At 37.1% G+C, this 24,541-nt stretch overlaps 1 protein-coding gene and 2 long non-coding RNA genes across 3 annotated transcripts in view; 1 reads left to right on the top strand and 2 right to left on the bottom strand.

The window, feature by feature from the left end:
- The window catches only part of LOC309508091, a 348,495-nt gene that overhangs the window by 86,138 nt on the left and 237,816 nt on the right, over nucleotides 1-24,541 (bottom strand). The window lies entirely within an intron of this gene.
- On the top strand, nucleotides 1,789-24,038 carry tlcd4b (TLC domain containing 4b). The gene is made up of 7 exons (XM_082182142.1): nucleotides 1,789-2,093; nucleotides 6,229-6,381; nucleotides 10,038-10,127; nucleotides 18,700-18,758; nucleotides 18,890-18,984; nucleotides 20,065-20,138; nucleotides 20,218-24,038. The coding sequence occupies exons 2-7, from the start codon at nucleotides 6,236-6,238 to the stop codon at nucleotides 20,546-20,548; spliced, it is 795 nt and encodes a 264-aa protein (XP_082038268.1). The 5' UTR covers nucleotides 1,789-2,093; nucleotides 6,229-6,235; the 3' UTR covers nucleotides 20,549-24,038.
- On the bottom strand, nucleotides 13,360-18,692 carry LOC309508145. Its single transcript, XR_014209416.1, has 2 exons — nucleotides 13,617-18,692; nucleotides 13,360-13,512 (listed from the first exon to the last, which is right to left on the bottom strand). It is a non-coding gene; the product is annotated as an uncharacterized lncRNA (long non-coding RNA).

Raw genomic sequence — 24,541 nt, 5'->3', positions numbered from 1 at the left:
AAACAATGGAAATTAAGTGCTTTTCCTAAAAATGAGAAAGAAAATACAGGATATTAAAACAGTATGAACTACAAATAAAGTCAGTATGTGAGGCTAAATAGATGTGTCTTAGTCTGAATTATGTAAGATGTGTGCTTCCATTTCAGTTTCAGCAATCCCTTCACTCTTTTGTTCTGGCCGGCAAGTGCAGTAACTGTAACATCGGGCATATTTTGTAGTATTAAACACATATTGATACCAACTTCATCAGGCTCCGAAAATTCTTCACAAAGAACACAAAGAATGGCCTTCTCAGCTGCCATAGTTGCAACTCTTGCGTCATCAGAACAGTGTGTTCAACGCATCACCGTTTCTGTTTAAAAAACATTGTGCAACGTTTTGTCGGGGCTGAACTCAGCCCAGGTGTGGACACGCCCCCTACTGCTGATTGGCACACTCTCCTCCCCCACCATCATGAGTGGACACACCCCTTACTGCTGATTGGCTCAGTCCCTCCTCCCCCATCATGAGTGGACATGCCCCCTAATGCTGATTGGTTACTTGTCTGTTGTGCTGCTCGGCCAGATCCACTTTCAACAACATTTCTCAGAAATCTCTTACTGCACCTTTAAGGTACAATATTTGACTATTATTTGAATAGTCTTCAGATAAAGCAACATTGATATTGCCATTTAAAACTGACTCATAATTGTGTGCTGTTATGTAAGTCACTTGTGATTGGCTTAAAGATTACTATTACTATTACATACTTTTACCCAAAGTGACTTACAAAAGAGGAGCAAAAGCAATTTGTCAAAGATATTAGTATACAATATAAATCTAATTCCATGTTGTATTTCTGTTTGCATATAACATAAGCACCATATTGACATATTGTCATATTGATAAGCACCATATTGATTCAGAAGAGTCAAAATCGTTTTTCATTATTTTTAATGGTCATTAAAAATATATAGTTTTTTAATGACCAAAATTTTTGATCCACCCAGTCTTTACTATATATTTAATTACGTCTTTGCTTTTGTCTGTATGATAAAAGCTCCCAGCTAGCCTAACTATAAGTTGGTGTCACCTATAAAAGAAGGTATACAACTGCAGGGCAACTGCAGGTTTTTAGTTAGTAATTATGATGTCCAAATACTGTAGTTAAGGCTGGTTGAGTTAAATAACAAAAGCAGAACTATTCACTGCCATCTTCTGATGGTTACCATTGCCTATATGAAGGGGCACCGCCATCAATTTTGGGCCCTATGAAAGAATATGAGTTTACCGCACCCATTCCGTTAATAAAATCGATCTCTGGGGCCCCCAAAAGTGCCTGGGCCCTTAGAATCGTCCTAACTTTTACCCCCTTGGCGGCGCCCCTGCCTATATGCAATGAACAGCTAGAGGGCAAAAAAAAAAAAAAAAAAGGCGGAGTTAAGAGTGCTTTCCCCAACTAGTGACCCTCATGATGTGTCATAACATGGTCAATATTGCACAACACCTGAAATAGACACTATTAGCAAACTGAATTCTGCTGCTGTCATGCATGTTGTTTAAGTTATAAATTTGAGTTCTGTTGTCATATAATATTCCAGGAATACCTCAATTAATTGTTTTCACATTTGTGTTGTTTCATGTATGTATTAATGCACAGTTTTTAGATAGATAGATAGATTTTCTTAGAATGAGTTTACATGTTCTGGGGGATTTCATCAGTAGTGTTTGTGCGGTGGGCGAGGCTTCATTAGGGGGGGGGTGTGCAGGGAGGAGGAGAAGGAGGAGGAGAAGGAGAGGAGAGGCGGGGTCAGTGCTGACGTCATCACGGAGCCTGTCAATAGGGAGAAGAAATGCAATGTTTGGTGCAGCAGACTCCGTGGAGGTTTACGAAATCCTTGCGTGTTTGTTAAATGTCTGAAATGGCCTCGCGCCAGAAATACAGGTTTATTCGTCCGTTCGCCCCCTGAAGACGTGCGGTTTTAAAGACAGCGTGTGGGCTAAGCGCTCGCTAGCCGTCGCCATCGAAATAAAAACTGGGTTCGTGGACAGAAGAAAGAAAGAAGACGACAGGATCTGGACACGTTTACACAGACCTATGAGACTCTTATCAGGTGATGCAACCTATAAATGTCATTCGAAAAGCTTGTGTGTATCTTACAGAAGCATCGCTCTCTGCACCTGTCACATGCATTAGCCTATTTACATGGCCATTGTGTTAGCACGACAGATGAATAGAAAAGTTTAGCGCGCTAGAGTTGGGTTGGACACTCATTCAAGTCGCTACGTGTGCAGAATTTTCTTACGCGATGCACCTGCAACGCATTTTCTGGGTAAAAGCGTCTGGATTCATTCACTGCGTGTGGGCTTTGTTATTGTTCTCGAGTTTGGGAATCGGGGACGGTTAACGTTACGCAGATGATCATTATTATGCAGCGCATTATGACGCACTGGGGTATTATGACGCAGTCGCGCTTTCTTTCATGTTTCGGAGAATGTGTGAATGTAGAATTCAAACTTAGAATTGGTAATTTTTTTTCATTGTTATTCTTGCGAAACTGAACCTGCTCAGCGGAACGAGCTTCCGCATAATTTCGCGTGATAGCAGGCTTTGCCTTTGTCACACGTTTCTTGTCACACAGCCTCTAAGATCTTAATATGTGTGGGTGTGATATATTTTATGATTATATATTTAGTTCATTTCCTTACACACACACACACACACACACACACACACACATAGATATAGGCCTATGAAAAAAATTGCACTTTTTTTTCTGCACTTTTTACAAAGAACTTACAAAAATATTAGTATGTTTTTATAACTAAGATTTGCTGTCCTCAGTATTGCTATCACTTTTCATATTTTATATATATATATATATATATATATATATATATATATATATATATATCATTATTTAACGTTTACATTTAGATCATGATCTATTAGATGTTTTCCATTAAAAGGTGACTGACTGCTAGTTTAGTTTTTGTTTTGATAAGTACCACTACCATGTGTCATGTATAATGACTTCCTGGCATATAAATAGATACATACTGTAAATACCAGTCAACCACACACATGCCATAAAACACTTTTAATGAAGTCAAGCCTAAACTGATGTTCAAACTCTATTAAGACCTCATAGTGATTGGGCCTATCAAATGGGAATATCAAAAGTTAAACCGTGACCTTTGAGAATGACCCTCTTACATGCACATGGTTTGTTGTTATTGAAACATAATCTAGTGTATCATGTTGTGGAATCGACATCATTTGTGCATTATTCCTTAAAATCTATCATTCCCAGGTAGCATAAGCTCAGCAGAATCTTTTGACCAGCCATGAAGGTCTGTGGTTATTATGTGGTGGTCGATTGTTTGTTGATGAAAGGTTACCTGTGGCCCATTCCCTCTCAACAGTATGCGTCACGCTAAAGTATATGTACAGTATGTGCTCCATACGTGCCCTCACCAGAGGGGATCACATACTGCCAGTCACCTTTTTTTAGTCTGTAAATAGATTTACAATGGAAGTGTTAAGTTGGGGTAACAGGAGACTGGTTACTAGATTAAAGAAAGACATTATGCCCAATCTGCTCCTATTGTTGCAATTTCGTCAGTACCTGGGTAAATGATTTAAACCTTGGTTAGTTTAATCTTATTAAAGTACAGCTACATGTTTACTCACATTTTTGGTGGGATTAGTGCGGTTGAGCCCATTGTTTCTGTGTTAGATGCAATCATGAGAGGTTTCGCAATAGAAGTTCAAGTAACTGCTTGAGATTTAAATGAACAGCCAGACTTTTATGTGGAAGAACGTATTTGGAAACCATGCTAAAAATAATGCATGTGTTAAAAAAAAAAAAGAAAAAAGAAAAGGTTTTATTTTTGGTTGATTAGGTTAAAATAAGTTTTTATTGCTGAAGTAAGTTTGAAGAAATGCTTTATTGCAAAGACATTGATGCACAGGTTAGTATTTCTTTAGTGTCAGTGTGTGTGTGTGTGTGTGTGTGTGTGTGTGTGTGTGTGTGTGTGTGTGTTATAGCTTGATACAGTGATACAGCTTGAAAAATACCAGATGACTCAATATGACTCTTCAGCATGCTGGGGGACAGTGACCCCTCTCTATAATGAGTCTCTCTCTCTCTCTCACACACACACACACACACACACTTATTACATTCCTCTTGCCTCTGGCGCTCATTTTTCTGAAATGTCTAGACATTGACCAGAGATATAAGATGTTTCCTGTGGTTGTTTTTGCTCAAATGTTCTTGAATTTTTCTCATCATTCTTTTAAAGGGTTAGTTCACCCAAAAAAGAAATTCTGTCATTAATTCCTCACCCTCATGTCGTTCCAAACCCATAAGACATGATTCAGTCATCTTTGTTAAACAAAAGATATTTTTGATGAAATCAGAGATATTTCTTTCTCTCTGTTGACCGCTTACACAACTACCACTTTCAAGCCCCAGTAGTAGACAACATTAAAATAATCCTTGTGATTCCAGTGGTTTCACCTCAGTTTAATGAAGCGACGTGAGGACTTTGTTTGCAAAAAAACGTGATTTACCATTTTATTTACAAATATTATCAACGTCTGCACTCGCGGCAACACAAAACGTGGTGCTCTCTTTACAATGGTAAATCTTAACAGTACCATCTTTTAACCCTTTTTATGTAGCAAGCCCTTCACAGCCATTTTTTTAATGTAAAATCTAAAATGCATGAAATGTGTGACTAACTGTCCTTTAATTTTTTTTTATCTAGTAGCCTAATTGTTTTCTAGATGATAGTGTTCTGTTGTAATGATTAATATTTGAAACTACTCAATAAATGAAACCTCTTTCCTTTAAGACAAGTAGGATTTGAGGATTTTAGAAAACTTGGATGTTATCCCAACTTCAAGATTGTTTTTTAAATGTTGTTTAAAGAAATAAATAAAACAACATTTGTATTTTTAGGACTACAAAATGTATTCTTATTTCTCGTTATAAAATGAGAGGAAAATGGCAGTTAAGTATTTTATTCTTAAGAATGTTCCATAAATCTGAATAAAGTCCTGTCAAATGCATCATACATTTATGTAGCCTAAATGTAAGTTATTTAAAGGGGTGGTATAATGCCCTTTACACAAGATGTAAAATAAGTCTTTGATGTCCACAGAGTGTGAATGTGAAGTTTTAGCTCAAGATACCCCACAGATATTTTTATATAGCATGTTAAAATTGTCACTTTTTGAGGGTGAGCAAAAACGCACCGTTTTTGTGTCTGTCTCTTTAAATGCAAATGAGCTGCTGCTCCCGGCACAGGGGGTGGAGCTTCAACAGCTTGCACTCTCACACACATGCACTGAAGATTTCAAAAAACTTTTAGCCTTTTATGTTCAAACCGAAGTCAGAAAGATGGAGAGACTCAAGAAGAAGTGACAACATGTAGACAACATTTCTGAATGGTTAGATGATGAATTTATGTAGCTTATGTGTAGTTATCTTCTTGTCATTGATTAGCATATTCTGTCTTTATAATCTATAAATCGCGTTCCCGGGGGTGGGTTTATGTAAATTTTAGGGTTGGTGATGTCACTAACCCGGGAGGAATGTCGTGTAGTCCTTACCAGCCGTTTGTTGTAGTCCTTAAAGAGCAATTTCTTTAAAAGAAAATATCTCCCTTTGCTTTGAACTTTGAGCATTGTTACTTTACAGATGTTGTTTATGCTCAAACAGCAACATTACTCACTAACTAGAGTTAGAAAAGTGAAATCATATTCAACCACCCCTTTCATTTAATTTTACTTTTGAAAATTTGACAAACACTTTTGACTATTGTTGTTAGTTAGCGTAAACGGAGACTTGTGAACGGATTTTCACAAGATAAGCAATTATTACCATTTTCAAAAATACAAAATGTATTTACAGTTTGTCTTTCTGTTCCTGCTCTCACGTTCTCCGTCACTCTTTCCCACCGTCATAATCTTCTTTCTGGAAAACATTTGGAAAACAATGAACTGCTTTCACGATATTACACGTTTAATTACTTTCTTTGTCAGTCTACCTCTTTTCTCACAAACAGATTAATTCTTAACACATAGTCTTTGTGAAATGAATGAGCAGTCGATCAGATGCACTGTTGTTGTGCTCTTGTCTGGTGAGAGATTGCACACAAACGCTGTCAACATTGTGAGTGATCACTGGCTGAGCGAGCACAAGTGTGACGGACGGCGTGTGTTTGTCTCTTGTGCAGGTGAGCGATGGATATGAGAGAGGTGTATGTGGTGGCTGGCAGCTTCGTGGGGTTCCAGCTGTTCTTCTCCTGCGTCAGTCCGGTTCTGTCTTCCAACTTCACGCAGGGTTATGGGAAACTTCCACCACACAAACTCAACGACTGGAACTCCAGGTATGAGCTCAAAATAAATCACAGCCACCCCAACAGAAATGTGGGTAGAAATGCATGGATGGGTATACACAGTATAAATAGAAATGGATGGGTAGTTATATAGGCTATGAATGGATGGATGGATAAATAATGGTCAAACTTGCAAACAAATATAGACCTATACATAGACACAAAGCAGTTCTAAAGGAAGTCACATATTGTGAAATATAGCATGAATGTATAGATGTGTTGATAATGGTACTGGGTTCATGAGTGCAGCTGGGTTCATGGAAATCATAAGATTAACGTTATCTTAAGATCTTAGGATTAAACTGAGGACTTTTAAACAGTTTTCTAAGGGCTTGAGAAATTCTTAATTTCTCAAATATTCTCAAAGAACATTACTTTTTTTTTCTAAATATAATAGTATAATAAAATGTATGTTTGTATACTATCCAGCACATGAGGCTGCCTTGTCTATATATATCATATTTTACATGCAATTAACCTTTTTTTACTGACCGAATGAGTAAACATTATGGAAAGCGCGCTTAACCAGACGGGATTTAAACTTTGTCGGCTAAAGATGCAAGTTTGGTTTGAAGATGAAAAACATACCAAGCACAATGTTCTCTCACCATTCCTGGTTTCTAACACACACTCACAGCGTTCGGCTGCTCTTGCGGCTGTCAGAGCAGAAACAAAAAACGAAGGTTTCTCGCGTTCATATGTAAATTGCGTGAGCTTATTTTGTCCATTGGATTAAAGGATGTAAAAAAAACACATTCATTTACCCACCCATAGACCCTCCCCTCAAAGAAAACTGGACAGAAGTGGTTGAAAGTGGACAAAAGAGACGGATTAAAACACCAGGTGTAAACAGGAATGTCTCCCTCGTCTACTTGTGATCCGATCGACCAAAACACATCTTAATACCAGGTGTAACACACGGCCTTAGAATTACTGTATACAGTCATATGATAGAATTCTCTTTTTTGGTGAACATCTTCAAAAGTACAAACAAGCCTTCAAATATAATTCGTAATGTTGTAGTACGTGAGTGTAGGTCGACACAACCGAGGTCGAGTGATCTCTGTACTGAATTGTGAAATGTAGGATTTCTCTAATCACCTTTCCTCTTTATCTAATGAACCTGGTTAACTTTGACCTTACACCACTTAGTCAGAAAGAGGGAGATCTCTGTACAGCACTTTAAATAGTTATAAAAAATGGTTAGAGGTCAAACACACAGGATGATTGAATTGGTTTTAGAAGATACTAAATACCTCCCGTTCTGGTTTTGACATCCTCCATTGGTTTAAAAGTCATGGCGTGTTTAGAGAATGAAACTGAGATGATATTCTGTCAGCAAATCTAAATGCTTTGATGCTGTAATGAAAGCACACAACCAACTGCATTGACTGCAGCTTTTCTTTCTTTCCCTATAAAGACTGCATTTCATTTGTGAAAGTTTTTTTAGCATCCTCTACTTTTTAACAATGGTACAATAATATATTTATAATTATAGTGTTTTGTGAACACACAAAATATGCTAACACTTTAGTTTAGGGTCCAATTCTCACTATTAAGTTGCTTATTAGCATGCATATTACTAGAATATTGGCTGTTTTTTAGTACTTATAAAGCACATATTAATGCCTTATTCTGCATGACCATATCCTACATCCCTTAATCCACCCAATACCAAAACTTAACAACTACCTTACTAACTATTAATAAGTAGGAGTTTGTTGAGGCAAAAGCCAGTGAGAATTGGACCCTAAACTAAAGTGTTACCCAAAATATTTTGCACAATAGTTTGTTTATCTGTTGTAAATTAGCTTACATATAACTAAACAAATTGTTTGGGTCAAATTTGGACAAACCCAAATTTCAATAATTTTTTACAAATTTATTTAAAAAAATACTGGACCAAACATGGGTTGAAACAACCCAGAATTAACCCTTTCACCTCAAAATGAAACTTTATTCACACTATCATGGGATGAAAATAAGAATGTAATTTGATAGCTAAGTATTTCCTGTCAAACTTGTCAACCTTGATTACTTTTTGTTTACAAGACATAGTAGAACAGAGCATTTTAAAAAACACATCGGAGCAATGGTCTTCATAAAATATATATATAGATTTTTTTTTTTTTCTGTTAAATGGTGAAAAGATTCCTAGAGAGTTTCTCAACACTCAGATAACAGATTCAAAGGTCTACAGTCCACAGACAATGTTCATGCTTAAACAAACTAATGGATCAGATCAAATCATAGTTCATTCACTGTCTGTTATCTACCATAGATATTATTTCCTTCTGTATCAGCACCATGTTATCTATGTGAGATTCCTAATGTTGATTTCTTTCTACCCAGCCTGCAAATTATACAATGACTCACTTTTTAAAAGAAAATTCTAGGTCTCAATCTCGTCTCGCCAACTAAACTGTCTTTTGGTTGTCAACTATCTTAAAAACTAAAATCAAGAAGCTTGCAATGGGATATGCATATCTATAATTAAGTGATTGATCGTGTACTTATGTTCATGGGTGTCTATTTGGTGCCAGCATGGTTGTGCAAAATTCAGAATTTAAGAATTGTCTCACTTTCAATTTATGCTATGCTTTATGGAATTGGATTTAATCACTGAACTAAATTGGCAATCCCACAGGAAGTTGAAATTTAAAATGACAGGAAGAGGAATTTCTTACATGAGTTCTTCCAACCTAGTCAATAAAACCAACAAATGTCAAGATTACTCTCAAACAAGACTGTCTAGTCATCATTTAAAGTTTGTTTTGACAATCTTTTTGTAGTTCCTTTTCTGTTTAAAAATTACACTAGTAATTTAAATTTTTCACAAAACTCTTTTACCGCCAGCAATTATTTTTTTTTTTTTGCTTTTTTTGTGTGCTTTTAACACAAGTTTTATGGCCCCCCAAATATTTTGGTGTATGAATATATGAACATACAATATATCAAAAGAAATAACAGAGCCTCTGCTTTAAAAACGTAACTTCATGCATTCCTTTTTTATCAACACTTAACAGCAACAAAAATTCCGAACGATGATCATAACATAGACGGAGTAGATCGTGTCCATCAACAGTCCTATAGCCTACCTCTTCATGGGTTCGACATTTCTTTAGGTATCGTTAGGCAGTTTTGATTAATATGCAGTTTAATGTTTGATGATTGCATTAGTTTACATGTGTGTAAGCAGTGCTTCTATCGCTTGCTTCTGCTTCTTCTTCACTTGTTTTTGGATCCAGAGATTCTGTACTCTTTCAGAAGATGTGTAATAGCGCCCTCTACCGTATAGAGTGCAGTAAAACATGGATTGGCCGAAATTACGTCAGTGGCGGGGAAAGAGTTCAGTTCTGTGAATTTCAATCTTTAAATCCATCTACCTTATGTCAAGTGCAATCAAAATCCAGGAATTTATTTAAAATTTTAAAAGGCGTTCTCAATTCAATTCTGAATGATGCACAATCCTGAGTGCCAAACTGCTTGAGTTTGTGATTACTGAAATGTTGCTTGAAAACTCAGTTGGAAATTCCTAAAATGTTGAGTTAAAATAGTTTCCCAAGCTTTTGTTTTGACTTTTTTTCAGCTTCAAGATCCAAATGATTCTCCTTCTGGGAGTAACGGAGTTGTTTTTATGTCCTCAGGCTGGTGTCCACTGTCCATGCATTAATTGTGGGGCTGTTCTGTCTCTATATCCTCTGGTACGATGATGCCGTCAATGAAGACCCTGTCTGGTAAGAGGCCAGTAGTTCAAAACAGTGCAGGTTTATTTTCACCTTTTATTGTACTTTTTTGGATCTCATTGTGAGAATTTTTTTCTTCTTTTTTTTCACTGCTTAAAACCAAACTCACAAATGCGTCTTTAGTAGAAAAGCTATTTATGAATCCATAAACCCCCCCAAAAAGAAAGAATCAAATAATTAGTACCAATCAATATAAAAGTGCCAATATTTGATGATATAATGGATTATTCGACAAATTTCCCTTTATCCTGAAGTTTTAATTGAAACTTTTGCTCTGTCATCAGAAATGTTGTGTCCACTCTAGTCGCCAGTGCAGAGAACAGCCGTCTCATTTGTCTTCTTGTCTTTATTTTTCTTTTCTTCTTTCCTTTTCTGCCTGCTGCCTGTTTGGTCTGCATCTTTGCATCCTGAAGGGGAAGAATGGTAATTTGTCTTTAGTTGTTGTCCTCTGTAGCTCTGCTCCAAAACCTACTGAGCTGCCTACCGAGACAGCTTTTTGAGGCCTCATAAGCACGCTGTTGATGCCTGTTCCAAAAGGTAGACAGCAACTTAGGGTTTATTCACACTTGGCAGGTTTATTTCGATTGTTCAATTAAGTGTGAACGCTGCCATCCAAACCCTAGTGCGCACCAAACAAGCGGACAGAGATCGCTGAAAAGATGGAAGAAGACCTCTAAATGAACCAAAAACAGGAGGTAATGTCACCAGATGCGACCCTATAAAGGACAGAATGCTCAAGCATACCTGTTTGTACTCGTTATAGTCGCGATGTTGCCCATCACAGTTCGGAACAGGCGTCAGAACCGCGTCTCCTCGCAGAAGATCTTCGATTGTGTGTGTGACATGGATTCCTGCTGCTGTTTTGACTCCTTTACACATTTTATAAGCTCTTCACGAGTTCTCAGCTGGTCAAAATACCATCATACGTAGCTACGCACACACAAGCGCATTTAGCCCAGCACACAGCATTGTTTTGGATGTTTGGTCTCAAAATACTTGTATCATTAGTTTTGCCTTAATGGCAGTGGGAATGCAAAGTGAACCAGGACTAAATGTATTATTTTCTTTTTTGGTCCAGACCAAAAGAATCGAACTACAAGTAAGGGTTAATGCCCGACGAGGTGTCCATTGTCAGGTATTAAAGGAACACTCCGACTTTTTGGGACTTTAGCTTATTCACAGTATCCCCCAGAGTTAGATAAGTCCATACATACCTTTTTCATTTCTGTGCGTTCTGTAAGTGTTATTTGACGCACCCACCGCTAGCCTAGCTTAGCACAAAGACTGGATGTAAATGGATAAGGTAGCATACTAATCCCAATAAGTGACAAAATAATGCAAACATTTTCCTATTTACATGTTGTGATTTGTATAGTCACAGCGTGTACAAATAACAAGGCTATATGAGACCGAGACCATTTTTAATCGTATAAATACTGGGAACTATATTCTCACTAGGCGTAGGAGCACAGCTACTTGGGCGGAGTGGCTACTTGGGCGGAGTGATTAGCGCAGCACACGAGACGCCCTGTGGTGAGGAGCAGAGAGTTCGTTTGTTTTGTTTACGGAACCATCAACAGGGCGTCTCGTGTGCTGCGCTAATCACTCCGCCCAAGTAGCCACTCCACCCAAGTAGCTGTGCTCCTACGCCTAGTGAGAATATAGTTCCCAGTATTTATACGATTAAAAATGGTCTCTGTCTCATATAGCCTTGTTATTTGTACACGCTGTGACTATACAGATCACAACATGTAAATAGGAAAATGTTTGCATTATTTTGTCACTTATTGGGATTAGTATGCTACCTTATCCATTTACATCCAGTCTTTGTGCTAAGCTAGGCTAGCGGTGGGTGCGTCAAATAACACTTACAGAACGCACAGAAATGAAAAAGGTATGTATGGACTTATCTAACTCTGGGGGATACTGTGAATAAGCTAAAGTCCCCAAAAGTCGGAGTGTTCCTTTAATGGACGACGGCGAGGCGTGAACCGTACGACGCGCAGCGGAGGACTGTTGCCTCCGCCGAAGTCCATTAATACCTGACAATGGACACCTCGAAGGGCATTAACCCGCTTATACCATGGTCACTTGCCAAATAACACATTTTTAAAACATTAGTTTATATTTTAATTAGTTTTACAATCAAAAGCTAAAGTTTTTACAAACAATAACTTGGTTTCCCTGGTTATGCCTGACAGTTTATTTACTAGGTGTCCTCTATCACTTTTTAATGGACACCCTGCAGCCAATCAGAATCGAGTATTCACCCAGACCATGGTATAAGTGTGAACACACCCTTAATGTTTCCTTCTAAGTTGCCTCGTTTTTAGCAGCATTGCATGAAGGCTTCGTGGATAAAGCAAACCCAGAATGCATTCCAGCACACAAATACTGAGCATAAAGCATAAGCTGCATCCCGATTCGGAGGCTCAATCCTTCAAAGGCTGCATTCGAAGGCCGAATGCATCACAGCGGCGCAATTCAAAAAGCTCTTTCAATGCGACATACAAATGCATCCTTTTTTGGGGCCACGAAGGATAGAACGAGTGGATCCTTTGAAGCCTAGCCTACGCCAGGTTTCATTGTGTGGCGATGAGGATTGAATTTTTTTTTAAGAGAAAATGTAAGTATTGTTAGGTTTCAACTTACTTGAATATCTAACGATACAAATGTTTTTTTTTAAATGTTGACACATCTTACCAATATGTGGTTTTATTGATAGTTTATACTCTTTATCAGGTACATGAAGTGACCAAGGTGAATGTGGTGTTTCATTTTCAGACAGTTATATATAACTTTCAAAAAAGTCCAGTTCAAACGTTACTGCCACTCGTCAACGGAAGCTGCCACAGGACAATCCTCTGTAGGCTAGACTGTCCCATTTAACAACACTTGGTACGACCTTCGTGGCCTTTGAAGTCCGCGTCCTTCGAAGGATGCAGCCTCTGAATTAGCGCACAGCTTTAGTTTACATACAAGAATATTAATTGCATGCTAATGCCAGACGCAATTGGAAACAGATGTGAGTCTAGTCTCCCGTCTAATTTAGATTTATGGTGCTTGTGAAATTGTTACTTTTGTCAAATAAACAGCAAGGCAGCTCACTAGGTTTGGGAACAGAGCACTTGTCTTTGCATTTCACTTCTATATTCATCTCTTCTTTCGCCATTTGCTTTCTATAACAGTGACTAGGCACTTTTTCTGCTATTTTGGTTCTAGAGGTATTTTTTCTATATTTTCTCCATAGTGAATTCATGAAATTCTTTAATAAAGAGCCTTGAATCATACCAAACATCTCTGAGATGAACCACAACATTACATACTTTGATTTGAAGTAAATCGAGAAAAAATACTTCTTTTATGAGGGAATGAACTATTCATCCCAAAAAACATCGCAAATTATGGAGTTTAGTCAAAAATGAGGGTACAACATAAAACTTGATTTATAATGATTAATTATAAGTATAAATAGTATACTTCAAGTGTATTGCAAAATATATAAATAGTTAAGAGAATATAGAAACCAACTCATGTCTCAGAGTTCAGGGTGGCACTGTTTTGAAAGCTGTACATTATCGTTAAAACACTTTCTCTATGGAACAAATGAATATTTCTTGAAGGAATTTTTTGAATATTAATATTTACTTCATGAATAACTTTTCCCGCAGTTCCTTGATTTGTCACCTGTCCTCTCGCTTTATTTCTTTCTCATCACCTCTGCTCCTTTTTTCCCTGTTTTCTTTGGTTACCTGTTGACTCGTTCAGAGAGGGAAGCGTATTTCTGTCTGTCTGTTGTCAGTGTGTCTCTTCCTCTCTTCCTTCTCGCTCTCTAAGATCAGAGAGTTTTTAATCTTGTCAACAAGGCGCCTTTTCAGCAGGAAACATCAGATTCCCAGTCCCCCTCCTCTCTCGTATCATGTGACAGTCCTCCAGGCCTCCTCTCTCCTCTGTCCCATAGGCTGTCTCAGGCCATAAATCCTGACCACAAACACGCTGCTGAGAATTCATTCCCATCCACCCCTCACTTCATCCTCACCCCAATAAACCCTTTTCATATTTCCGGTGTTTTAGAAGCTGAAGTTGTCATAGTTGGGTAAACTGGTGGTGAGCGGAAACTACAGCAAATATAGTTTTAGCATTCCCATTTGCTCAAATAGCAACAAAATCCACAATACATTTCTATGACTTTCCAAAAGAGGAAAAAAATATCGAGAGATTGATTACGGTGGTCAAAAGACAAAGATTTCAAATTTGGCGTCACTCCCTCAGCTGTTGTATTAGAAACACTTACGCAGTGAAATTAATATAACACAAAATATAGTTAGAATGTTAATAACTGTGGAAATGGATCATCATATGCTACGTTTCCATCCAATTTTAGCGCAAACTTGGAATATCGCATTAAACATTTGCGAATAAAGCAGCGTTTACGTCCCATGTGTTCAAGAGAACAAATTTAGAACTTCCTGGGAAATTGGTGCAAATTTTCTGTAATATAAATGGAAGTTGCTGCAATCCTGGAAGCCACTGTGGTTCAGAGCGCAATAAATGCTGTCATGGTGTTCAAAACACGCAAACGTGTGAGACACTTCTGGGACGTAATGAAACCCAAACATTTTGATGACAGACTTTGGCTCAGGCATTTCGGAATGACCGATCCAACTTTTGAGATGCTGTGTGATGTGATTGGTCAGCTGGTTAGTCCAGTTATCCAATCATATCCTTTGTTGAGGCAAAGTCTCTGAGTTTTTTGTTGTGCATCGAGGGATATATTTGGCAAATGCATTTCCATCGTAGCTTAGCATTGCTTCATTTATGTTGTCTTGTCAGATAATAAAAAAAAGCATAAGATGAGAGCATAAGATTTGTATGTGCATTTTTAGAATTTATGCATGCTTGGCATTTCTATCCAGTGTTTTTTTATTTATTATTTGATAACCCAAAATTTGCATAAAAATAGGTGGATGTAAGCATAGCTACAGTATGTCAAGTACATATGCCTTTTCGATTGATCTTTTTCTTAAAAACATTTTTTTAAGAACTTTAACAAAAAAATTAAGTGCTCATGTGATTTTATTCTAGATGATGTCACCTCTTTTGTCTGCTTTGCTCTTTTCATATTTGTTTTTGCCAAATTTGTTTTGTTCTCACAACTGAGTCTTCACTTGATGTCGTGGGATCATGAAGGAAAGGTTTCTGTCCTTATTTTTCTGTAGTTTTTTGACCCGTCTGAGCAAGCCACCACTTGGCTTGATAATATCCAGTTTCAAGTGTAGGTAAATTGCATTGTGCATCTCAAGCTACATGATCAATATTAATATGTCGGCTACTGTATAACTAATACAGTTTAGAGCTGATGGTAACAGGGATGGAAGTTTTATAGTTTTACTTGTCTTGTGCTCATCATTGTCATTCAAGTTGAATTTAAGAAGCTACATTTAATGCTAATATTGCGAGTACAACAACATTCCTTTTATATCGTGTCAAATATGGGATTTGCCTTTCATTTGAACCAGGACAAGAAGTTTTAGAGGATTTTGAAAAATTCAAAACAAATAAAATGTATGTAGCATGAAGAAATATTATTCTGCACTATCTTTACATATTTTTGTCTGTCCTCTGTTCTGTTTTCAACTATATTAGCAATTATGCACATTTTGAATCTACCGGTACACGCGTGATAATGAAAGGCACTTGTTTTGTCGAATGACCCAACAGAAAGTCATTTGTTTCAGTGTCCGGGCTTTTGTTTGCTATATTAACAAAACAATTATGCCTGTTTACTCACCGTCTTGCCTGAAGAGTTAAGCTCCACAGAACCCTTTCAACCGCTCAAGCTGATCTCTTTGTGTTTTATGCTAACGGTTACATACATTGCCATCCAGCTTGACTCAAGCCTTACACTAAAATGTCTTTCATTAGATTAATCTATACCCTAAGTCTGTTGGGTCAGTTGTATGATTCTGTTCCCCAAAGCTGAGTGAATTAGATCACAGTTGAAGAAACTTGCTTAGGTATGTCTATCTGAAAGCTAATTCTATATCTTTCTACATGAATGAACTTTTGCCTATTCTTTTCCCCCTAAACCAACCAGTTATCTGTACTCGGGTAAGAAAAAAATAACCTGATTATCAAGTAGGTTTTAGGTCAATGTCAGAATGACATGTACCACGTTCAAACCATAAATGTACAAAAAGAAGTAGATTAGATAAGAGGACACATTTAGTATAATTTTAAAAGATTTTTTCATTATAAATTATAAAGTAATAGTTGAAAGAAATTAATTCTGGGTTATTTTTCCCGCCAAACTATCATCAAAGTAATGTACTTAAATGTGCAGTGTGTAATATTGACAGTTAGTGGTTGAAATGGTTACTACAGTCCAAATTCTAAATATTGGAGAGAGTCGGTTCCCCCACTCCTCCTCCTCAGACTCCACGAACACACGGGTTGCCAGATTGAGGACATGCAACAGGAATGAGCGCAATTGAAAATGGAAGGCGACGAGCCTTAACCTGTAAGTTGATGAGTTGATTTATCCGCGTTTTAATATGCCTCTGATCATAGCACTTTTTTAAATGGATGCCGAGGCTTTTTTGGTAAAACCTGCGATCTCTGTCCCAGTTTGTTCGCTTTCTTCTATGTTTGAAATTCGCTGTGTCTCCCGCAAACTGGCAACCCGGGGTGTTGAAATACTATTGGGTAAATTGATAGTGGGCGGATTCTCACAGACCAAAACAAAAACAGATATTCCATCGCACATTTCAAAATAGAATAACAGGCTGTATCATTTTTAGAGAAACAAATATATGAACTTAGCATGTTTCCTAAATCTCTGCAAATGCTTTCGTACAGTCAACAAACTTACATGCAGCACCTTTAAGGCTACAGTAGGCCTTCTACAGTACTTCAGAACCACTTGCTCACATAAGATTAAGTCTGAAATCCTGCATGGAGGCATCAGCTGTGCAGTGCTGGACGGGGGGTGAGACTTCAGGTGTTAGACAGAGGGGTCAGAGGTCAGCGAGCTTCCTGTGCATGAGAGTCTGCTAGCGCTCGTATTGAGATCGTGTTTCACACACACATGTCCTCTGCTACTGGACACCTGCGATCGCTGTGTATCGGTTCCCTGATCGCTTTACAGACTCAGAGAGAGACACTCAGATCTCAGGGATGCATGTACTGTAACGCTGGCTTGTTATTCATTCACCAAGATATTCATCTTCCATATGGCAAGCGCATAGGTTTGTTTAGTTCATTTTCTCTCCCTTGTAACTCTCAGATGACCCTATCGACCTCACTCGAATGAATTTTCATGAAAATAAACTAACCTAAGCTGCGATGCTTGATGGCATTCTCTGCCATTTGAGCTACTGAAGTGATTGTGTATGTAAGTTTGTGTACCTAACCTTTTGTGTAATTTCTCTGAACAAAGCGTCTTTATTAGTTATGCTCTTGGTTCAAAAGAACCCACTCAGATCATCTGTTGATCTATTAGGGCCGTATGATTTCTACGATGCTGAAAATATGGACATAATCATGGAATTCAGTCATAAAAATGGAATTTACTGTTTAATTTACTGGAATTTGGAGGAATAAAATAAAAGTAGGGCTGTACACTTAATAGCAATATAGACTAGTGTCTATGAATATTAATATTTTTAAATAATCATGACGTATATTACCATTAGTAGAATGTTCCTCTCAAAGTAATAATAACACAATAATATAAAAATATTACACAATTTCTCATCCGTGATTTAATTTAAACAGTAAACCAAAAAAATTTAAGGAATTGTTTAAATTTAATTTGAATACATTTTAAAAGATTAATTTTAAACCATTAAAATGGAATCCAGAAAAATTCAGTCAAATTTCTTAATCGCGATTAATCGCATTATGCATTCATAGAGAGACAGAGACACATTTTCGATTGATTAATCGATACATTTATTATGTTAGATGTGATTTAATTGCTTTGACAGCACTAAAAAAAAGGGCCCTAATCTATTTTTGGATTTTTCAAATGCATAAAAATGATCTGAGATCAGACAGTTCAAAAAGTCACAGCACACATTTGTTTCACATATTAAACATTTCATTTTTATAGTATATTTGCACCAAAGTAGATGTATATTTGCTTACAGGATATTATTACCAGATATCTGTGACGGTGAAAAAAAGCATTCTTGAATGATGTTTTTCATGCAAATGTTGTGGATCACTACCATCTCAGATGTTCATCCAGGTGAATTCCATTAAGCATTGTTTCATTGGAATGTAATTTTACCGAGGAACGTCACTTGTACAGTTGGCAGTGTTGACAGTGGCATGTTGCCAGTGATAGTACAGTAATAAATGGCTTCAGTCAAAAACAGCACCACTCCCTCATGCTTTGTTGTTGGCTAAGGTTTCCATATGCAGGTTTACTGGGTGGTGACGCTTTTAGTGATTACACCTTTCAGAAATAAGCAGTTCATGCTAATCTTTTTAATCTTTGTGCTGAGTGACTGCATTTCATATTCTTTTGTTTGAGCTTTATCTTTTTCTGCTTCTTCAGGGGTGATCCTAACCTGGTTAAACTCAATGTGGCCATCACCTGTGGATACCTGTTCTATGGTATGAATCGTTGATTTATTATGGATGTTCACGCACAGATGACACATTTCAGATCTTTTCAGGTTTGTCTACTTTTTTTTTTTTTTACTCTCTTGTTTTCTCTTCCGTCTTCTACTCTTCTCTTCTCTCAGACCTGGTGCTTCTAGCTTGTAACTGGAGTACCATGGGTGACTCGTTTTTTGTCTGTCACCACTTGGCGGCGCTGTATGCTTATGGATATGTCCTGGTAAGTACCTGGTAATACAGAGCACAACATGAAAGGCCCTTGAAATTGAGGACATTTACTGTAAAAAAAAAAAAAAAGTCTGATAAAATATTTAAAATCTTTAATGATAAGAGTTTAAAAGTTTAAATCTTTAAAACACAATTCTTAGGTGTCATATATATATATATATATATATAATAGTCACTTTTTGAATATATATATATATATATAAATATATATATTCAAAAAGTGACTATTATTCTCACTGTTCTTTATATTATTTAAAGATTTTTTTTTTTTAAAGCTTGTGTCATTTGAAAGCCCAAAAATAACCTTTCAGTTTTAAAGAGACTTACTAGCTGTGGCATACAGTTAGTTAGTCAGTTAGTTAGTTGAATACTCGCCAAGACCAACATTTTGATATTATTTGGTGTGTATTATGACTGTCTAAACGCAATAAGCAGGAAAAAAGAACTAAATTTAGTACTGAGAGGAGGCTTTATGTGCTGCACTTTGGGTGTGAGCACAAAATCTGTGAGTAAGTAAGTTATGCTCAATACGTACAATCCCATGCTGAAATTCAAGCCCTGCAACAGCAACAATATTCATCCAGAGCAAATGAAACGATATCAATATGTATAGGAAAAAAATCTATTACTGACAACACTACATTGTACTTAGTTTAGTATTTAAGAAGGTTTTTTTTTTTTTTTACTAAAATTGAAAAATGTATATATAAAATGCAACCTGCCAAAGTGGCTAGTAGGAGTGATATGTATAAAATCTAACAAAAGTTTGTGTGTGTGTATATGTGTATATATGTATATGTGTGTATATATATATATATATATATATATATATATATATATATATATATATATATATATAATATGTATGTATATATATGTATGTATATATATGTATATATATATATATATATATATATATGTATGTATATATATGTATATGTGTGTGTGTGTGTATATATATATATATATATATATATATATATATATATATAATATAAATATATAAATTCAGAAAATGAAAACTTGTTACTCATTGGAGAGGTATTTAAATAATTGTCTGTTTGATTTGCAGTCACGTGGAGTGCTTCCTTATTTTGCAAACTTCCGACTGATTTCAGAATTGTCAACGCCGTTTGTGAATCAAAGGTGAGATTTGTTTACTCATTGGGAGAGATTAATTCAGAACCATAAACTTCTCGGTTGACCTCTATTTCTCTCTCCGCAGGTGGTTTTTCGAAGCGTTAGCCTACCCTCGTACCGACCAGCTGGTTGTCATCAACGGCATCGCCATGGCGGTCGTGTTCTTCCTGGTGCGGATTGCCGTGATGCCGCCCTACTGGGCAAAGGTGTTTGGCACGTTCGGTACGCCAGCGTTTGAAAGGCTTGGTCTCAGTGCTCAGGTGGCTTGGATCGTATCCTGCATTTGTTTGGATATCCTGAACACAATATGGATGTACAAAATCGCCCGTGGCTGCTACAAGGTCATTACCGGCAAGCTAAGAGGGGGCAAAGTGGACACCAAAAAGACCAATTTTGTGAACAACCACACAGACTAAGAATCATCCGCAATAAAGACATATAGATTAGACCTAGTCTCTTCCCAGAATATAGCGACTTCCGAGTTGTTTCCATTGTGCTCTGGATGGACGTGCTCTCAAAAAGAGGTTGAGAGGATCCATCCCAGTGTGGTTTTAACCTCTGTGTCATTTACAAACAATCTGAATTCACCTACACCGGTGAACATCAAGCAGATAAATGCCTCAAACACAACCAAAGTGCCTCAAAGCACAAAGAGAAGCAATAGAACATGAACATATGAGCTCGTGACCACGGAAAGTCCATCGCATCTCCCTCGCAAAGCCTTATCCAGTCAGTACCCATCCATGTTTTTTCTCTAAACCAATCGTGGTTGGCTTAAGAGCCATATTTCCTGTGATATTTACACTGATGTGCCTCAGTGGTCTCCAGGCTTGAAGTTGCTCCACAATTGCTCATTTGTTGGCGGATCGCAAACGCTCATCGAATTCATTCAGTCTTACGTCAACACTACATTGCCAGTCTGACTTGTCGCAAGGCTTCCGTGAAACCACAGATCTACCTCTCTCACCGTGTCAAGCACAAGTGCGGCACCTGCCCGTCCCAGAACCAACACCGTATGGACTTGCTACGAAAAAAGAATCAAGCGCTCACGGCCTTCACTGTTATAGCCCATACCTGCAGAACTCCTCTTATGTTGCACCTCAGTCGCTCTTTTGCATTTACAGAAGTTGTCTTCCAGGTGGAAACGGAGTGAAAAGGTGGTTTGTAAAGCCTTTGAGAGTTTCGTTAGTTTGTGTGCATGCTTCTCTTCTGACCGTGTCGGTCAGCTTTGACGTCATGTTTGCATTCGATTCAAGGAAGCTGTGGCGGTTTATTCATTTCTCAGGTTGTTGACTTTTCTAAAGCCCTTCATTTTCTGTATTTGCATGTGTTTCTCCAACATGCTGAAGTTGCATTACAGTCTCTCTAAACTACACGTGCACAGGTTTTAGATTGTTTCTGTTCCTGCCAAATAGATAATTTAAACAACTTGAGGGAAGCAGGTGCAAGTTTCATCTTAGTCCTGTTTCTGCCAAATTCAAAGGTTTTTTTCAGCTTGTTGGTCACTAGAACCTTTGATTTTTGTCATGATGCATGAACGCCGATTCTCTTGAATGTGATTTCCAGCTTATATTTATCTGGGCATGTGAACCCATGTTGCATTGTGCTGTGGTGTTACTCTATAAAATTTTTTTTTTTTTTTTTTTGGCCTAAAAACAAATGCGTACTTATTTCTACCAAGTGACGGGAAAATCTTGTGTATTCAGAGCTAGTGTTTCTCTTCTGAAATTCAGGTACACCTCCAAAATGAATGTCATTTTGACTTCTTAAATTGGATAATTCTGGCAGAGAATGTGAGAGGATTGTGGGAAAGGTAGTTTTTTTGTTGTTTTTTTGCCTTAGATCTGTAATTCGAAATAACCAAATCATCCTCCAGGCCTTGAATATGTGAAGCTGTGACAATAGAAATATACTCTGGTGATGTTTTTGGAGAAGGAAATGACCCTGGGTCATGTAATCATATGTAGTTATGTATAATGTCTGAAATGAGCTGTAATCTTCGTGTTTATGAAAATGCGAAAGAAGGTTAGGCTTTGTGGTACGACATCCCACACAAACGTTGCACAATCGGATGCCTTTGTCGCGTTAATATTGTAATGTTCTTCAGTGGCTGGCCGTCCTCACTATGCTATTGCATTTTTGAAGGGCTGATCGAAATCAATAAAGTTCAAGTACCAATTGAATTGACAATACTCAAAATAATAATAAGTGTTCATTAAAACTGACTTTTCTCTACAGTTATTGATTGTTTTCTTTAGAACAGCCACAAAAACGTGCCTGTTGCTACAAGCTACGAAGTTTGAGTGTATGAAAGAAGAGCATAGATAGGACTGTGCTAGTATGAAGCAGTCGTAGAGTTAGCACAACCCTAATATTAGTACTGCGCCTAGCCTCGCCTTAGCTTAAACTCTTAAACCCTCATAGTGGACACTGTGCTGATTCAAAGGGTGGGAGAATGTGAAAAATCTAGGATAACCTTATCGGGAGTAGACGGGATCCCTCATATCAAACGTCCCATTATTGTTTACAAAGACCTCTTTTATAATCCATGCTGCACTTGCCTGCTTTCGTTTGGTCCTATCCTCATGTGGAGCAGATAGACGGTATCCTAACCGAGACAAAAAGTGTTTTTCATGATCACATGGAGCCCCAAATTATTTGTCAGTGTTTCAAGCTCACATGATTTTAAAAACAAGCAGTCGCCATCAAATAAATCATATAGGCAGGCAGGATAAATTGTGGATTTAGTTAGATGTTTTAAATTGGAGAGAGGAGACCCATATTTGTTTTCGATTATCAATAGAGTGCAACGGCGCCCGCCCACTTTTTCAGCGGCGCTGGTTCCGGAAGTATTTTTTTCATTCACTTTTCCCATAGGGATTTTAAAATAGTCTTTGTTAAGAGTTATAAGCCATCAGCCAAAACAACCAAGTTTTTTTAAATACAAAGGTACAAGACCGTGTACTAAACGGCTTTAGTGAGGGAATGAACTACAATCCCATGAAGCATGAACAGCGTAATCAAATTAAAACGACTCATTTACAAATGTTGATTATATGTGTATAAATTAAGTTTACTGCAAAGCATATACAAACATTTCAGAGAGTAGGGAGATCGTCTATGTCATTCGCATTCGAGATCTTTTGGTGCGTTTTGCTTGTTTCTAATCTCTGATTGGAAACATTTTAGGAAACACAATTATTTTAAAACAAAGCTGAAATGATGCGGGTTGACTGTTTCAGGAGAAGCAAATATCATGGATTAACAACCTTGTAGCTCACAGTAAGGCTGTCTTTAAAGGTTTACAAGTTATCGTTCAAAATCTATTTCCTTATGGAAAAAATGAGTTGAGGTTTTACTTCCGGAACATGACTGTTGCACTCTATAAGGAGCAATAATCTAGACAGACTTTTCTACCTGTCCAGATGTTTGGATGGGGCTTTTTCCGTCTAATGCTGTCGGCCTTTTGTACAGACAACCTGGTATATTCAGTGGAATCATTAACTATGTGCAATTTGGTGACTAGTCCAATGCCAGTATTGAAAAATCAATGTATTTGTATGTACCTTCAGTCTTGAAGTATAAGTTGCTTATAAGATGTGATTATAAGAATACTAAAATGAGCACAGAACTGTTGGATAAATGTAGAAGTTTTGATTTGATTGATTTTATCTTTTTATCTTTTTTTTTTCTTTTTTCTTTGAACACATTACTGTGCTGTGGATTTAATCGTCTCTGGAAATTTGAATGTGAAGATGGACACCGAACCGAGGCCTCAGAGCCCCGGCGTCAGCACACTTTGAAACTGATGGATGACATTTATGACCACTAATTATATTGTCCAAGTAGCAGTCAAAACTTCAGAAGTGACAGATTTGTTCATTAATAAATTTGAGATTATAAAAAGCTGTCCTGAGTTGTCGTTTTATAACTTGTTTTGCATTTCGATTTGTTGAGTGACTGAAAGCCTTCGACTATTTGACTACATGCATTACTCTTTAAAAGCTTGAGGTCATTAAGCTGTTTTTTATGCTTTTATTCAGCAAGGACTCGTTCAATTGATGAAAAGTTACCGTAAAGTCATTTAAAATGTTGCAAAAGATTTCTATTTCAAATAAATGCTGTTCATAAATGCCTAGCAGGGAGGTTCATAATTCTATTCATCGAAGAATTTGTGGAAACTGATGAAAATGTTAAGCAGCACAACTGTTTTAATTCTAAATTTAATTTAATAAAATTTTACTCAACATTTAAAAATATATTCACTTAGAAAACAGTTCTTTTAAATTGTAATAATATTTCACAATATTGCTGTTTTACTGTATTTTTGATCAAATAAATGCAGCCTTGATGAGCATAAATGTATTACTTCAGGTTAGTTCTTTGTGAAGGATGGATAAGAATTACTT

This window comes from Leuciscus leuciscus (assembly GCF_965113295.1).
Source record: "Leuciscus leuciscus genome assembly, chromosome: 1".
Taxonomy (NCBI): domain Eukaryota; kingdom Metazoa; phylum Chordata; class Actinopteri; order Cypriniformes; family Leuciscidae; genus Leuciscus; species Leuciscus leuciscus.
The sequence above is the reverse complement of the archived record's forward strand: the minus strand, read 5'-3'. Positions and strand labels throughout refer to the sequence as shown.

Coding starts and splice junctions, on each gene's coding strand:
- tlcd4b (XM_082182142.1), top strand. CDS start 6,236: ATGGATATGAGAGAGGTGTATGTGGTGGCTGGCAGCTTCGTGGGGTTC. Junction 6,382..10,037: donor CTCAACGACTGGAACTCCAG/GTATGAGCTCAA, acceptor TTATGTCCTCAG/GCTGGTGTCCACTGTCCATG. Junction 10,128..18,699: donor GTCAATGAAGACCCTGTCTG/GTAAGAGGCCAG, acceptor CTGCTTCTTCAG/GGGTGATCCTAACCTGGTTA.